General features: G+C 40.1%; 1 protein-coding gene across 2 annotated transcripts in view; it reads right to left on the minus strand.

Annotated features, from left to right (window-relative positions):
* Window positions 1–317: 317 nt before the first annotated feature.
* The window catches only part of AJAP1 (adherens junctions associated protein 1), a 107,571-nt gene continuing 91,212 nt past the window's right edge, over window positions 318–16,676 (minus strand). The window contains exons 4-6 of one of the 2 annotated variants that reach the window (XM_024207885.3): window positions 11,852–12,094; window positions 9,692–9,823; window positions 318–959 (exon numbers count right to left, since the gene is read on the minus strand). In XM_024207885.3, coding sequence (XP_024063653.2) covers window positions 9,751–9,823; window positions 11,852–12,094 — 316 coding nt within the window. In that variant the 3' untranslated portion in view covers window positions 318–959; window positions 9,692–9,750. The remainder of the gene's footprint in view (window positions 960–9,691; window positions 9,824–11,851; window positions 12,095–16,676) is intronic. The other variant, XM_024207886.3, reaches the window with a different exon arrangement.

A 16,676-nucleotide genomic window follows, 5' to 3' on the forward strand; every position in this document is an offset into this window, starting at 1 on the left:
CCTCAGTTCTGCTTTTGTTTCAAAACAGCCCCAAATACTGTTAACCATTCTCTTTCTTTTGAGAACTGTCAGAACCAACTGATTATATAAATGACCATTGCCATATGTTTCTTCTTTAGGTCTAACGTAATCCCTTCTGGGTCTTGCTAGCACTCTGGCAACTCTACAACGGATAGGAGAACTGTCACTTTAACAGAGTTTCAGTACCTTCTCAGGGAATCCTCTATGAGCAATGGTTTATTGGGCCTGGCAAATAATTTGTTCCCTAGTGGAAATTTATTTCAAATATATATATATATAATGTGTGTGTGTGTGTGTGTGTATATATATATATGTTTTAAAGGCAAGCTGCCAAAGTAGAAAACATCAGTTTATTTAGTTCACACTAAGAATGTTAAAGAAATCAGATTTGTAACCCATGACACAATTTTTTAAAAATGAATATTTAAGATTTTCAAAAATTGCTACAGTACAAAAAGTGTTTGTGTTTGTGTGTGTGTGTTTGTATCTATATATATTTATATCTATATGTATATATGTATATTAACCAGAAATACTGACTCTATCAGAAGAGATTCCCCACCCCGATTTTCTCTAATATTTCTATGTGTAATTCACTTAGCTTCAGCTTCTTGTGAAGTCTTTCAGATCAGTACATGGCACATAATGGTATTATTGGCACAGGTTCAGAATCACAGTCCATATCCCAAACTCCAGATGTTCAGTCCTTTTCTTTATTTCGTCTTAAGTTCCTCTTTCTTCATAGGCTTCTTTGCTTGCACATTTTTTTCTCTTCTCCCATAAATGCGCGCTTTGAAAATGCAGTTTCCTACAGGTGTGTTCATTTTTATAAAAATATATTTGGCACATAGAGTGCTGCTGTTTGAGTCTCCTACTGGTAAACAGAAATGGTAGGTATAGGTAACCCTTTTTTTTTTTACAGGTTCACCAATGGAATCCTGTTAAGGATGAAAAGAAAATAAAGATTAAATTATAACGGGTAAATTTAGCCAGAATATATTTGGGGTTTTTTTGGTAATGTCTCAGTCACGCATGTTTTCATGAATACTTGGCTAGTTTCTTTTCCCTACATTAAAACCATCATTATTAATATTTATCCTCTTAAGACACTGGATGCTTCCATCTTTCATGAAACTTAGTACCACAATAAGATTTATGGATATAAATGAAAATGGTATTTGGTAAGTGTCCCAATGGTAATAGTTCATAGTCAAAGAATGATGTTAGGGATAGATTCTATCACCCAGACTGGGACATTTAGTCTTACTACAAAATGAATCACTAAACATCACACAGAAATGACATGCTGGGCTCCTGTGTCCGTTAAAACTGTTGCATCCAAAATGTATGCCACTTCATTTGTTTGCCTGCGGTAGCTTTTCTCTGTATACACTGCAGAGTATTAACTCACTTTCCAGTTTCGTTCATACTAGACTCCTCCTGGGAAGGACAAAGTAACCTGGCTGCTAGACTCATTACTGTATGAGTAAACTGAGTCCATTAATATCTTACCGGTTGGCTGGAAAGCTACAAAAGCCCACAGTTATGAGGAAGGGTTGCAGGGTAACATGAGGAAGAGCACCAGGTGCTTCTCATTTAGTTGAGCTTGCTGAGCAGAAAAATCCATATTGTAAATACACAACCACACAGTCAGCTTGATGTAAATGGATAGGCTAAGCCTGCCGGCCAGTAGCTAGCAAATTCTGCTGCTTTCCTGGAGCCTGGGGAGCCTGGAGCCATTTACCAAAATGAGGGACCCGAAGCCCTGATGTTTGACAGAGAGCCACCATGCAGCAGCAATTACATGACTATTAAAATACCTTAAGAAAATCTTTTCTGGTGGTTTTGCTAGTCACACCAGAAGCAGTAAACACTGGAAGGTCTCAATAGGGATGCATATTGCCATGTGCTTTCCAACCCAACTTTACAAAACCAAGAAGTTGGGATATTTTGGATAATGTTCTTAAAATACCCCCAGACTTTGGGGCCAGCCTCTCAACGGCAAGCCGGCCCTTTTGCACTTCTCTTCTGGTCCAAAGGATCTTGAAAGCAGCTGAATCTCCCGGGCAGCTCCTATCTCACTTAACTCTGCAATCCCTGGCATGAGGGGCCAGGTTAGAGGGAATGTGGGCAAAATGCTACTGCACCAACTGTACTCAATTGATGAACAACGACTTAGGGGGCCATAGCCATCTACTTTTGAGGGTACCGTGTACAGGGGCAAAACTGAATCTAGAACCAGGGACCCATAACTAGGTCCTCTGTGGCTTGGCATGTACCCAGACTGTTCTACCCAGCAAATTCCTGGATCTTCAAACCTTGTTAATGGTCACACATCACTAGCAGCAGTATTGCATATTTCTGTTATGAGACTGATATAGCACAATCATTGTTTTTAAATAAGCATTTCAGATTGGCGTATCTACTTAAACATCTCTTGAAAAGCTTCAGATTTGTACGGCTCACCTAAAACTTGAGTGTGTTTTGGAGGAAAGATGTGTTGGTAGAGATGCTTCTCGAGAACAGTGGGAATGACTCAGCAGCTTAGCTGCTCTTATTTTTACACTTTTATCTCGTAAATATGTTTTCCAAAATATAATTTATTTCTGATCATCCTTGAATTCTAGACCCTTTCACATTCAGACTAAGCAGCATATTGAGTGGCTTGGCAGATGCGAAGAAGAATATGAGCATTAACACGATTTTCTAAAGTTTAAATGCCCTAAAGGAATCCATAGAAAATTGGTTAAACACAAACAATAGAGATCCCACTGAAATTTCTCTTTAGCTGTTTATTTGTCCTTTTCTTAAAGCTCGTTCACAACATAATATTCTTTAAATCTTCTATATGGAAATTGTTGCTTCTAATAATGAGCATGTTAGTGTTTGGATGTGCATGTATGTGCTGCATATATACGGTATGCATGTGTGTTTTTGCATATATGCACATATATGTGTGGGCTGTTATTTATGTCTATGTGTGAATATATGATTTGTGCTTAGTGGTGGGTTTTCCATGCATGAGGTGACTACCTATGTATGTGTATGTGTAGACATGATGTATGCACACCTCTTCGTATGGTCTCTGGGGCATGTGCATATGTAATTTTTGCATGTAATTGAGAGTGCATATGTGTGCAAACATGACATGTAATGAGTGCATGTGTGTGTGCGTGAGTGAGTGAAATTTTCATAACACTTTAAATGCTTCAAATATGCATTTAATTTAGATTTAAGAAGACAAGATTGTATGTTAAATAAATACTACATCATAATTAAAATATATTTATAGAGGCTTAACTGCCATGTAAGAGATATATATCTCATTTAGTTATTAAACATTAATTAAATCTTCACAATTAATTGATAATTATTGTCTTTTAGATAAGTATCTTATTAAATCAAAAGGGTCTTTCCTCCGTAATGATTACTCTGACTAAGGTGAATGGAGAGGAACAAGTCCTCAAACACCTTCCTTCTTATTAATTATTGTAGCATGTAGAGGTCTGAGCATTGTGCTGGATGCTAAACAAAATCATTGTAAGAGACAATCCCTACCCTCCATAGAGCTTACATCCTAAATAGGCAAGCTAGACAAAGGACGTATCATCATCACGACCATTTAATAAGGGAGAACTGAGGCAAACAGAGACTTCTGTAAGATCACACTAGGCACCTGTGATAGGGCTGGGACTTGAACCCACGTTTCTGGGAGGCCAGTCTAGTACCTTCACTGCAAGACTAGTCCTTTCTTTGACTCACAGACTTTACGGGGACCATTATGATCAGAAGGGACCATTATGATCTTCTAGTCTGACCTCCTGCACAACACAGGCCACAGAATCTCACCCACCCACTCCTGTAACAAACCCCTGACCTATGTCTGAGCTACTGAAGTCCTCAACTTGTGGTTTAAAGACTTCAAGGTGCAGAGAATCCTCCAGCAAGTGACCTGTGCCCCATGTTGCAGGGGAAGGTGAAAACCCCCCAGGGCCTCTGCCAATCTGCCCTGGAGGAAAATTCCTTCCCGACCCCAAATATGGCGATCAACTAAACCCTGAGCATGTGGGCAAGGCTCACCAGCCAGACACCCAGGAAAGAATTATCTGTAATAACTCAGATCCCACCCTATCTAGTGTCCCATCACAGGCCTTTATGAAACAGGCACCCCATGCTAAACACACACTACACTACAATTTCTGCCCTCTGTTACAACTGGGCAAACCCATGACAGTTATAACCGAGGGCAAAAATGTGGCCCTCTATATTTACCTTAAGTATTTACTGAGGATTAAGATACTTGTTTGCTTTCCTTTTCTTTGTTTCTATCAGGAGAGAGATGATATTCACCGCTTTCCTCTAATGCTAATATCATACTGACATCATTCAAATGCACACCTTGAATACCGCATGCACTTCTGGTCACCCCCTACCAAAAAAGATATATTAGAATTGGAAAAAGTACAGAGAAGGGCAACAAAAATGATTGGGTGGATGGAACAGCTTTCATATGAGGAGAGATTAAAAAAACTGGGACTGTTCGGTTTAGAAAAGAGACAACTAAAGGGGGATATGATAGAGGTCTATAAAATTCTGAATGGTGTGGAGAAAGTGAATAGGGAAGTGTTATTTACCCCTTCACATAATATAAGAACCAGGCGTCACCCAATGAAATTAATAGGCAGTAGCTTTAAAACAAACAGGGAAATACTTCTTCACACAATGCACAGACAACCTGTGGAACTTGTTGCCAGGGGATGTTGTGAAGGCCAAAAGTATAACTGGTTCAAATAAGAATGAGATAAGTTCATGGAGGACAGGTCCATCAATGTCAATTAGCCAAGACAGTCAATGACACAACCCCATGCTCTGGGTGTCCCTAAACGTCTGAGTGCCAGAAGCTGGGACTGGATGACAGGGGGTGGGTCACTCAGTAAATTGCCCTGTTCTGTTCATTCCCTCTGAAGTATCTGGGCACAGCCACTGTCAGAAGACAGGATAGTGGGCCACATGGACCATTGGTCTGACCCAGTATGGCTATCCTTATGTTTTTACACTGGTATAACTGTGTCTAACCTACTGCTTTTGCTGGCATAATTTATACCGGTGCCCTGAGCAAAATAATCTATACCAGCAAAAGCAATTTTATGCTGGTATAACTGTGTTTATACTAGGGCTATTGCTGGTATCAAAATGTCACCACAAATCACTGATAGTGCTGCACTGACAAAAGCTTCTGGTGTAGAACTGACTTAGATCTCTACCTGAGTGTTAGGAACTGATTTGTCATGCAGTGGAGATGACTTCCCGATGGTTTCTCAATGACCTTTCCGGGGGACTCTGAAAGTGTTATTACTCTTAGAAGAAGATGATTCTCTGGTTGTTTTTTTAAACGCTTCTAATTTAAGCTCGCTTGTTCTTTAGTTTAAGACCACAAGCTACTGGTAGATGTCCTTGGTCAATAAGGGTTTCAGCATGCAAGGTGCTGGACAGCTGGCCACGATCCAGCAAAGCATTTAAGCATAGGTTTAACTTTAAGCACATGAGCCATGCTGTTCTGTTCAGCACAGCCTGAGGGCTCTGCTCCTTGCAGGACTGGAGCCAAACAGCACGTTGCTGGCACAGTACATTTGTTCTGGTCTATGTTCTCTCTGTGCCCTGGTTGCCCAAGTGCAAAATATCTCCTAAAAGAGAAAGTCAAAGACTATCAAGAACTTGTTCTTAAGGAGTTGGGAGCCCAATTTACCCTTTGCACCTTCCTCATTTTTTTATCTGTAACCAGAAAAAACAGGTAGTCTGTAATTTGTTTGATGTTTTTTAATGCAATCTGTTCAATTCTCTTGCTGGAAGGGGACTACAGAAATATCAGCTTTCACCCATGGAAAGCACTGAAGTCTTAATTAACTGGATTCTTTAGAATACTTAATCTCATGTAACAGGTCTGTATATGCAATGCTATTATTCTTCATAAGACAAGCCTGGATATTTTATGATGACTCATTATCTGTTAATATTAATACAAAAATGTGCTGTTGTTAGGCAGAATGAGGGCATCACAGCAGCAGGCTGCAGTTTTCAAAGCAGAGAATTACGGTAAAGTGCTGTGACTTCTACCTACTCTGTGTGAAAGCTGGGACAAATTCAGCCCTACGATACTGCTAGCATTTTAGAATCCCAAATAGTCATTTATATAATAATAATGCTTATCACTTACATAACTCTGTACAAATGCTATTTAATTAATGCACTGTAATCTGTATGTAATATTTATATTGCATTCTGAAGGGCCCCTGTGTGCAAACTAGGTCAGCAATTGATGTGCCTTACAGAATTGTATATGATCTCATTCCATGTTGTTTAGTCAAACACAGCAGGAAGCCAGAATTCAGGACAGGAACCAGGTGAAACACCAAATTTTGATTCACAGGAGTTTGTGCAATACCATTCAGTTTCTATCTCTGAGATACTCTGAATTTCAGTTTTGAACAAAGGCCAAGAATCAAAATGAAATTCAGCCAAATCAGCCAAGTTTTGTCTGGTTCCAGGTCAAACCCATGTAAAATCTCTGTCATTTTCAAGATGTCCACTGGAAATTGTAGTCTGTTCCAGGGTCCCCAGAAATTCCTCCTAAATTAGCAAACCTCAGAAGGTCACAAACTTGGCCTGCGTTCCAGGTTTGTAATTGGAACTGGATGAACTATTCATCAAATTTCAAACTTTCTGGTTTGCAAATCCCCTGTGAGCAGATCACAATTACTATTCATTGTCCTAACTTATTCATATTCAGCTAATGTTTAAGGAGAATATATTTTAGCCTCTGAGTTGCTCACAAATTTTTCACCGCTGGTGGTCTTTTTAGTATTCAGCAGCTGCTTTTAACTTTCAGTCGGAACTAGTGGTTTCACCTGATTTCAGTTAATTTACAAAAGCTCTGTGCAGACACACCCATGTGTTCTCGTCTTGGCTCTTCACCATTTCCCTCTCTAGCCACATACCCTCTCTGTGCCTCAGTTTCCAAATCTGTGAATTGGGATAATAACTACTAATCAAGAGTGCTGTGAGGTGTAATTAATTAACACTTGTAAAATGCTTTGAGCTCCTCTGAGGAAAGGTACTAGACATGTTCAGTCTGATATAATTTATATTATTCCATAAACGAAACTACGATTTAGGGAGACTTTCACCACTGGATGTTGAACAATGCCCTGTGAGTGGCCTGGGTCATGCTACAGCCAGTCCAATCCTGCATTTCTTACACACCCCAAACTCTCAGTGAAAGAGGTTTAAATGCTCTGGGAAAAGGAATGCAGGATCCAACCCCTGTATGTAAGTGGTTTTGCTCTCTCTAGCAAGTCTTTCCGACTCTCCTGAGATGCAGCTGGTTAAAGTCGACTTACTCAGCTTCAGGCTGCTTTGCTGGTACTATCAAATCCAGCCAAGAAGATATTCACACCTGCAGCAGATGGCTGCAGACTGAAGTCAGCAAGAACTTCTAAATACATTTTACACCACACATGGTCCTAGAAATAGGAGCTGGGAACCAGTCTCAAGCTCACCATTTCTCATTGCATTTTGAAGGGTCAGTCCAGTGACAGCGCAGTAGAATGACAAGTAACAATTCCCAAGTTAGCCAATCAAATATAGCCAATGTAGCCAATCCTTGTTCTAAGGACACTTTGTCTTAGGTAGTGACATGTGAACCTTAAAGTATTCAGTTTGGTCCAGCTAAGGTCCCGATCCTGCAGAACCTTATGTCTGTGAGTAGCCCCTAGAGTAGCCTAGAAGGGTCTCTAGCCTACATGTTGTGTGGGATTAAATCGTCACGACACTATTGAAATGTTTTTTTAAAAAAGGCAGAGTCCAGACCTGTAGACTCTTGCTATCCCCATTGAATTTGGAGGGTTGGATAAAAAGGGACATGGAACTAAACCATCCTTGCTTTGAGTATTAAACACAGCAAAATTGACCTAGAGGTCAAACCCATCCTGGTTAATCCATCTGCAGTCCCCAGAGCTCTCTGTGCACCTCCAGAAATATTCTGCAGCATGCTTTGGAAAATAAGGTGCTTGGGGCATCGATGCATCCTGGGATTCGGAGCTTTATAATTAGACTCACATCCACCTCATTAACGAAGCGGCCTGTTGACATTTACCTCCTGCACCCCTGGAAAGGAATTTCTGTACATGTGGGGAAAGAACTTTTATCCATTACTGACCTGAGTCCCAGTCATGTCAGGGGGGGTGTGATAGCTTACAAGGTGTAGTGTGTTTATCATATTATCTTTCTAATGTAATGGAAAAGCCCTGCATCCGTCTGGCTCTGATTGGTACAGAGATTTTACCACAACAAAAATGAAACTCCTCCAGCCATAAACCAGGTTCTTGGTTGCCATGTTCATTTTCAACTACAAAAGGAGTGTCATTTGCAGCTTTAATCAGCATGATAATTATAGCATTGCAGACAAAGAAGAAAGACTCTGATGCGAATCCTGATAAAATATTTGCTGTCTGGTATATCCCATCCTAATCAATGCACTTAGTTAGGTGCACATTTCACCTTGCCTGCCCAGACAAAACCATACCAAGCCACAGCAGAGACTATTAACTTTTTATTCTCTTTCCATTCTAATCTAATTATATTTCTGTGTTCAAAAACTGAGCATCATGCTAAAAAGGTTATTTCGAGTAAGTCACAGTTAGGGAAGGTTGGAAATTTCATTTAGAGTGAATATGTGATTCATTACAGCAGGGATTTGGAACTGACCAATTAATTTGCCTGAGCGCATGGCTCAAACTGGCAGTGCTGCCCTACAGTAAAATGCCACATAGTTAATCCTAATTGCTTTTCCTCCCACTGCTATCTGCAATGCCACCTTCCCAAGAAAAAAAAGGAGGAGGAAATGGCACAAGCTAAAAAAAAAACAACAACAACAAAAGAGAGAGGGAGAGATCTGCAAAACAATGTTTTTTATACTAGTTTGGGAGTATCAGTCCCCAAGCTCTGAAGACTCCCCAGACAGAATAAGTGATGGCAGATATGGTTTCCTGCAAGGTAAAGAAAGGGTTTGTCGCTACTGTTGCAGTGGAAGCATGAAAAGGTCGCTTATTCCAGAATCCCAGCCATTTCAGCTCTAGGTTATCGACGGACTATGCATAGAACACGTGCAGTCTCTGGAGTTCCATCATGCAACAAAAAAGTTAATCACAAAAGGAGGCCATTTAATAGCACTGATGTTCACAACATTTGCTGAAAGCAAACCAGTTCTAGAGATGTTCCCACATGGGACTCAAAGTCTGGATCCAGAGGTGAACTTCTAAAAGGTTAAGTGTGCTCTCATCTGGGTGTGCTAGTTTGGCCCTCTAAAGAGTCAGAGGCCATCACTCCAGGAAATCCAGGGATGAATGGGTCTTGAGTTCCAGTTTACGCCCGCCTCTAATTCACCAAATGAAAAAGCCATTTTGGTACCAAGTCCCCCTTTTATCTTAGAAGACATTTACCATCCCCTGCACAGGACACCTAGGTCAAGTCAAATGTTTAAAAAAAGAATCAGCTAGCTGGTAAGCGTCACACAGGGAATACAATGGTGAAGGAGACCTCGCTATGCACAGAAATGTTCATAGTTATGTGAGGTGGAGTGGTTGGAAAAAAAATGTGTAAGAGTGGTACGTACCAGGAAATAGACACATGGCGTCTGCCCTGCCCCCAGGAAGTAAAACAGACTTCGGCCAGTCAGCAGGAGATTTCAAACCATTTCTCAGACACAAAGGCCACAGGAATTAGATGCCGATCAGAAGAAGAGGGTCTGCAGCGAGCAGAAAAATGGGCTTGCGCGTGCTGGTACGTAACACACAACAAGCAAGCCTCATCAGGCCTGCTGCCAAAATTAGCGTTTCGTTGTTTTTTTTTTTTAAGAGGAAAAAAATTCTCTAAAATAATGCTTTGAATGGGTTTATTGGCCTTTGCAATTGAGGGTTGTACAAAGAAGATGAAATTTAATGCCATGTGTTTTCAGTGGAAATGGAAAATATTGAAATAAGGTAACTCTTAAGCCAATTAAGGATGCAAATCTGGGGGGTTTTAGACAGTCCAAAGATGAGTCACAGTAACTCCGTGTTTTTTAAGTATTTTTTTCTCTCTCCTTTTCTCCTGAGCTACTTTCCTGTTTTTCCCAGCTGCAGTGCATGATTGTCGTCCCGATACTGCAATGACAAATAGAGATTGGTCACCTGGAAAAATGCAGTACATAAGGGGGACAGCTGGTTTGTTGCTGGGAGAACATATGACTTTGCCATTATTAGTGACTTATAATGTGACTGCTCAGACTGAACCAGGCTTCAGAGAAAAGTGTGGAGGCCAATATATTCCAACAAAGCATTACCTTAAGACAAAAAAGCAATGAACCCTTTCCAACCAATGCTCATATACCAATGGACGGCATTAATAGCAGCGCAAACAATAGACACTGACAGTGATCAGCACCATGCAGAGACAGGACAGGAAAACAGAACAAAAATCTCCCCCCTTTGTGCCCCAGCATTGGTGGCTGGGGTTCATGTGAGAATTAACATATACATACACTCAATGAAATGGTTTGAAAATCCTTGCCAATTCTCTGCCTCCCAAGATCGGAGGAAATCCCAGAATATGACAGCTAGCAAAATTCCACGCACACACACACAAAGATATTTAAAAATATGTTTATTATAATTGTTTGCTTTTAGATTTCTGCTCTTCATGCAGTTAGGATAAAGGACTTTATAATAAATATCCCTTAGAGTTCAACATGGTTATACATTTGAAGAAGGTTTGGGGGGGGTAATTATTATTTTTTCACTTCCAATAAATTGTTTTCTAGCTTTGACAGCAAACATACATTTACTGTGCGGAGCAATTCTGGAAAATCTCTGCACCAATCAATAGTGAAAATCCTCCTCCTAAAAAACATAAACAAAACTAGCAACATACCCAGCACCCCATGCAATTAACCCTTTACTAGAAGGCTAACATTTTTAGTGTTTCTTTGTGGGTAAAGGTAACTTACCAAGTTCTCCAATCAGCCTCACTTTCCACACAGACAATAGACATATAGAAGGATGGCTCAAATCTTTAATTCCATATTCTGTCAACTCCCCCTTATTCATGTATCATTATTTCATACCAGACAAAATGGATTCATGCAGCCTATTCTTGTATTAATCACATTGTCACTTAAATCTGACTAGCTTGCCAGATGCCACTTAAAAAAGCAGCATAGAAATTCTGGAAGATAGATTTGAGGTAAATTTCCTTGCTGGAAGTGGGAGAGGGGAGTTGAAAAATGTGTGGTACTACACAACAGCACAGCTTAACGAGATGTGTTCCAGGTGAGCCTAGCTGGCATTGCAAGGACAAAAGCAGTACTTAAAATTGCCATTTTACAGGCATTAAACATAATAGATGGGCTATGGCTATGGGTCACATAGGCCATGAGTAATCATTTGTCCTCATTTTGAAGACGGAGAAGTTTGATATTCCCGGTTCTACATAGTAGATGGTGCTAACCAAACCAGACCCATAGCTGGCCAATGTTTCTAACTGACTCGTTAAATCTGGGAAGGAGAATGCACATCATGGCTTAAAGAACCACTGGAATCCAATGATGTCAATTTCCTTCACTACTGGATTTTGTCGATATTGATTATTAATTGGAATTTCTGTTACATATCAAAATAATAACTTGAGTGTAATAGCTTAAGGAGATTTTTTTTTAACCCCAAATAAATTTGAATCCTCTAAATGTAAATGTGCATGAGAGACTTTCGAGTAAGAGACTGCTCAATGTCTGTCTTACCTGTTTCCATTGAACGTTGTTTTATAATCACCGGGCGAGTGTAACATCTCCTCTGTATACACTGGCATTGGTGTCCTGACGCACTCGTGGGAGCACTGTAGTGTTTCATTGTAGGCTGTGAATATGTCCAGGTTACTGGGCACACGGGCTGGGGTGAAGTCCGTCAAGTTCTGGCAACTCTCTTCCTGCTGATTGATTTTGCGTTGGTGGCTGTTCCGCCGTGTGTTTCCACTTTGCACACAACTGGGTGTTAAATTTTTTTTAAAGAAAGAAAGAAAGAGAAAAGAAAAAAAAACACAACCCAAAATCCAACTGTATCCTTGAGAGAGGAACTTACATTATCTACCATTAATTATACATAATTTAATATTAGATTATAATTCACAAGCACTTTGGAAAGACCAGCCATAATCAAGCAATCAATTTCCTTTATTTATTTTATTTTTTATGTTTAAATTTAAATTTTAAATGTGAGCCTTTCATTCTCAGAAGAATTACTGAGATAAGTGGTGCAGCCATATTTGCAGGAAGTTAGAGCTTTCTTTGCACAAAGATTTTAAACAAGAACAATCAACTTAACCCTTTTGTGTCCTTGAAGCTGTTGTGGCAAATAATGGCAGGAACTTGGTCTGTGAGAGAAGCACTGGGACTCAGAGAACATGTACCGATACATCGGATATGGTTCAGTCATTGATTCTGAAGCCTCATGTAATCACGCCTGACAACTCATTGGTGTGTTAGTCTACAGGGGAGATTCTATACTTCAGCCCCTTCCACCTACTGCAGCTCATGAGTTTGACATGGGATGTTATTCTTCCTTCTAGAAACGTACTGTATTTCAAGATCTATATAGGCACAAAATAGGGCACCTGCTACACAGACATTACATGTCCTGGACAATTTGGAGAACCATATGTACGGTCATACAATTCAAAGATAGCGACCTAGAGAAATTTTACACAGAACAATAGAGAAAGAAGCCAAATCCATCAGCACAATACTCAGAAGCCTGAACAGACCAGCACAAGATCAAAATAAATGGTGGAAACTGGTGGACGCCCAGGCACCCGAAGGTGCATGAAGATAAAGAAAAGAAAGATGTACAGCCATTTGTTATTACAAATAACAATAATGGGAGGAAGGGCTAGAGAGAAAAGGGAGAGAGGGGATCCTTAAGACTGATCAGGAATATTTACATCTAGAGGTAGGCTAACCTCTAAAGTTATAGTTTCAGGATAAGCATTGGAGTGCTTTGCTCAACTCCGTTGTTTTCCCTATCCCCTAAGAAAAAGCTTCTTGTGAGACTTACAGCCCCTTTGGTTTGGGCTGAGTTAGAAATACTGAAAAATTAGCCTCCCACATGCTAGTGTCAGTATTTTTCATTGGCACAATCATTGGAGGGACCTTCTCTCACCACCAGCCTTTTAACTATCCTGCCTGATGTGGTTGAAACACTCATGTATTTTCACTCCTGGAGTGAAATTCTGGCCCCACTGAAGTCAATGGTAAAGCTCAGATTGACTTGATTGGGATCAGGATTTCATCCCTGATCTCTCCCACACCCTAGTCCAGCCAAGAATAGTTGTATTTCTAGTATTTCCAGTTCCAAAAGAGCCCAGGATTGTTAGAAATAGTTCTGAAGTTTTAAAAGGACATGGGGTCATTTTCAGACTTGTGATGCCATACCTACGATAGCAACCACCGTGGCTTTCCAAGGTTTAAATATCATCATTGCAAAAGAGGCGAAGAACTTAGTAGAATTCAGAAAAAGATTAGGGGCTAAATTCTTTGCTAAATTAGGGGCATAATTCCATTTCAATGGATTTACACCAACAGAGAATTTGAGTGTAGGCATTTGTATGGATAATGGGAATATTACGCTTGATAGAATATTGTTTTTCTTTCAGATCATAAGAAAACAAGCTAGCTGATGCAGGTGAATAAGAACCTTATTCCATAATTGTCCATTATGGGCATTCATCCAAACCATCTGCTACTGGCCACTGCTGGAGCCAGAATACTGGACTATATGGACCCCGGTCTGATGCTGTCTGGCTGTTTTTATGTTGTTCTAAATAAGCCTAAAGTTTCAGACTTAGGTGCTAAAGCTAGTTGCCTCAATCCTGAATAGAAATGACTTAATGTGCAAAACTATTGAGCATTGACTTCAGTGGCACATCGGCACTGCGGTAAATCCGGCCACTTTTATTTAGTAAAATATGGATTTATTAAGATCCTGACTTTTTCCATGTTGGCTCGAAAATGCTAGCGATAAGTATCAAGTGGGAAATTTCAAAGGTGCCTGAGGAAATTAGGCAATCAAGTCCCACTGAAAGTCAAGGGGAATTAGACACCGAGGTATGTTAGAGGCTTTTGAAAATCCCATCCAATAACTCTCTAAACTAGATTCACGGCTGGCAGAAGCAGGAGCAATCCCACTGATGTTAATAAAGTTACACCCACTTACACCAATGATTGGTTTGGCCCCTTGTGTACATCCAGACGTCCATCCATAATGCCCATAATGGTGATCTGTACAGTTTCCATTGATTTCTCAAACTGAAATAGACACCTGCTGATGGTAAGCAGTTCCCATATTGCGAATTTACACAGATAATATAAACTTTGCACTGCATAGAGCAATCATTCATCTCAAAGGGTTTAGAAAGTGGGTAAACTACTAACCCCATTTCATACAACTGACAACTGAGTCACAGAGTGGTTACATGACTTGCCCAAAGTCACAGTCAGTCTGTGGCGCGAAGGGGTTCACAATCTACACATCTTATCTCCCTGCCTACCACTCTTGTTACTCCACCACATTGCCTCCCTTGGTTCCTTGGTATATACAAGGACTCAAAATACAATTTGACAAAGATTAGAGCTGCATAAATAGACCACAATGCCACAGGGATTTTGGCTCTGTTTTGCTCTTGCGCATATCTCAGAGTGAGATTTCCTGATATTTTATCTGTTATTTGAAATTATCCAACAATGTTTTGTTTTGGCAGATTTTTTCCCCACACTGGACTGATCACAAGCAGTTCTCTCCAAGTCTTGCTATTTGACCTGTGCTAATTAGTTGAGATTGGTCACATAAATCATGTAGTATTGTTTCAGTTTTCTGTTTTGATGAGTGTATAACAGTCTAGTTTGTCAGGAAAGAGGGGGGGAAATGGCAAAAATATTTGTTGAATGTTTTCCTGGTTTTTTTTTCATTGAAATATTGATGAGATTTTGAATAATATTTTAAAAATTAAACGGATGCTAAATTGGTTGAAAAAAGGGGGGAGAGCAAAAATCTCATGGATTCTCCTCCTTTTTCCAAGTTTTGTCATCAAAATGTGAAATTTTGATCATTTTTTTCATCTATATTTTGAAATCCAAAAAAGTTGGCCAGGTCTAATAAGCACTTCTGTTGTGAATTTAAAATTAGCTTTCTGCAAATGCTGGTACATGAAACTCTGACATCTTCTTTCTGTGAGCATCCATGCCAGGAAAATTGAATTGCAGAAAGTGGACAGAAGAGAGCCATCTGCATGTCCAAAGCAAACTCATTTATAAATTTGAGTAAATATTCTCCCAGAAAGTTTTGCAGTATTTGTCCAGCTCTAAGAAATACCAATCCCCTCCAAGAAGTCGTTAGGCACCTAGGCCTGGTCCACACTACCCCCCCACTTCGGACTAAGGTACGCAAATTCAGCTACGTTAATAACGTAGCTGAATTCGAAGTACCTTAGTCCGAACTTACCGCAGGTCCAGACGCGGCAGGAAGGCTCCCCCGTCGATGCCGTGTACTCCTCTCGCCGAGCTGGAGTACCGGCGTCGACGGCGAGCACTTCCGGGATCAATCTGGGATCGATTTATCGTGTCTAAACCAGACGCGATAAATCGATCCCAGAACATCGATTGCCTGCTGCCGGACCCTCCGGTAAGTGTAGACGTACCCCTAGAAACAGAGGCATCCAAAATCACTAGTGATTTGAGAAATTCTTGCCTTGTAATACATATTTTAATGGCATGTGGAAGTATATATCTCTGCTACAGGGCTGACAAAAACACTTCCTCTAAGAACGTTACAAACATTTTCAACCATTTCATTTTTGTAAGACTCTAACAATACCCAATTGGGTGAGAAGGTGTGTATATTCTAACTACACAGGACGTAAGATGAGCCTTCTCAATCCAGTTTAATAAGGGGATTCCTGATTATCAGACTTTTCAATATATTTCTAGTGTCAATATCTTATTTTACCCAATCACCTGAGGAGAATACTGGGATCACCTGCGGGAAATTACAGTATATGACAGATAAGCTTTGAAGCTATTAGAGAATATAGTTGCTGGGAGGAAAAAAACTACAGTAGACGAGAACTGTGTAGAAGAGAAGCAGAGTTACGCTGCATTTTTTCAGATTACCCATGGGTGCAATAGCATTATTACATCCAGCAAAACTGACCTCAAAGTAGGACAATTTCTCTTGGAAAATAGGTAAAGGCAGGAATGCCTGAAGCTAAGAACTAACCTATTTTACTATATGCATAGCTGATGTTGAGGAATAAATGAGAGCAAATTAGGCTAGAGGAGTGTATGGGCACTCTAGGGGATATGGTGAATGTAAAACTGGATGCATTCAAGAGGCTCAGAAGATGCATTCAGTCCCTAGAGCCATAGAAAAGGTCAGAAAATATAATTATATGCTGAGCCAGTCTTGTGTTTAAAGGAATAGCTTAGGTTCAGACAGTAACTCAGCAATAAAGTCATTCTATTCAGGGCAGGGTGCATTACCCTCGTGGGGAAACCCAGAGCAGTAGAGTAAATTACT

Source organism: Terrapene carolina, unplaced genomic scaffold (genome assembly GCF_002925995.2).
Source record: "Terrapene carolina triunguis isolate 2854851 unplaced genomic scaffold, T_m_triunguis-2.0 Scaffold714, whole genome shotgun sequence".
NCBI classification, from domain to species: Eukaryota; Metazoa; Chordata; order Testudines; family Emydidae; genus Terrapene; species Terrapene triunguis.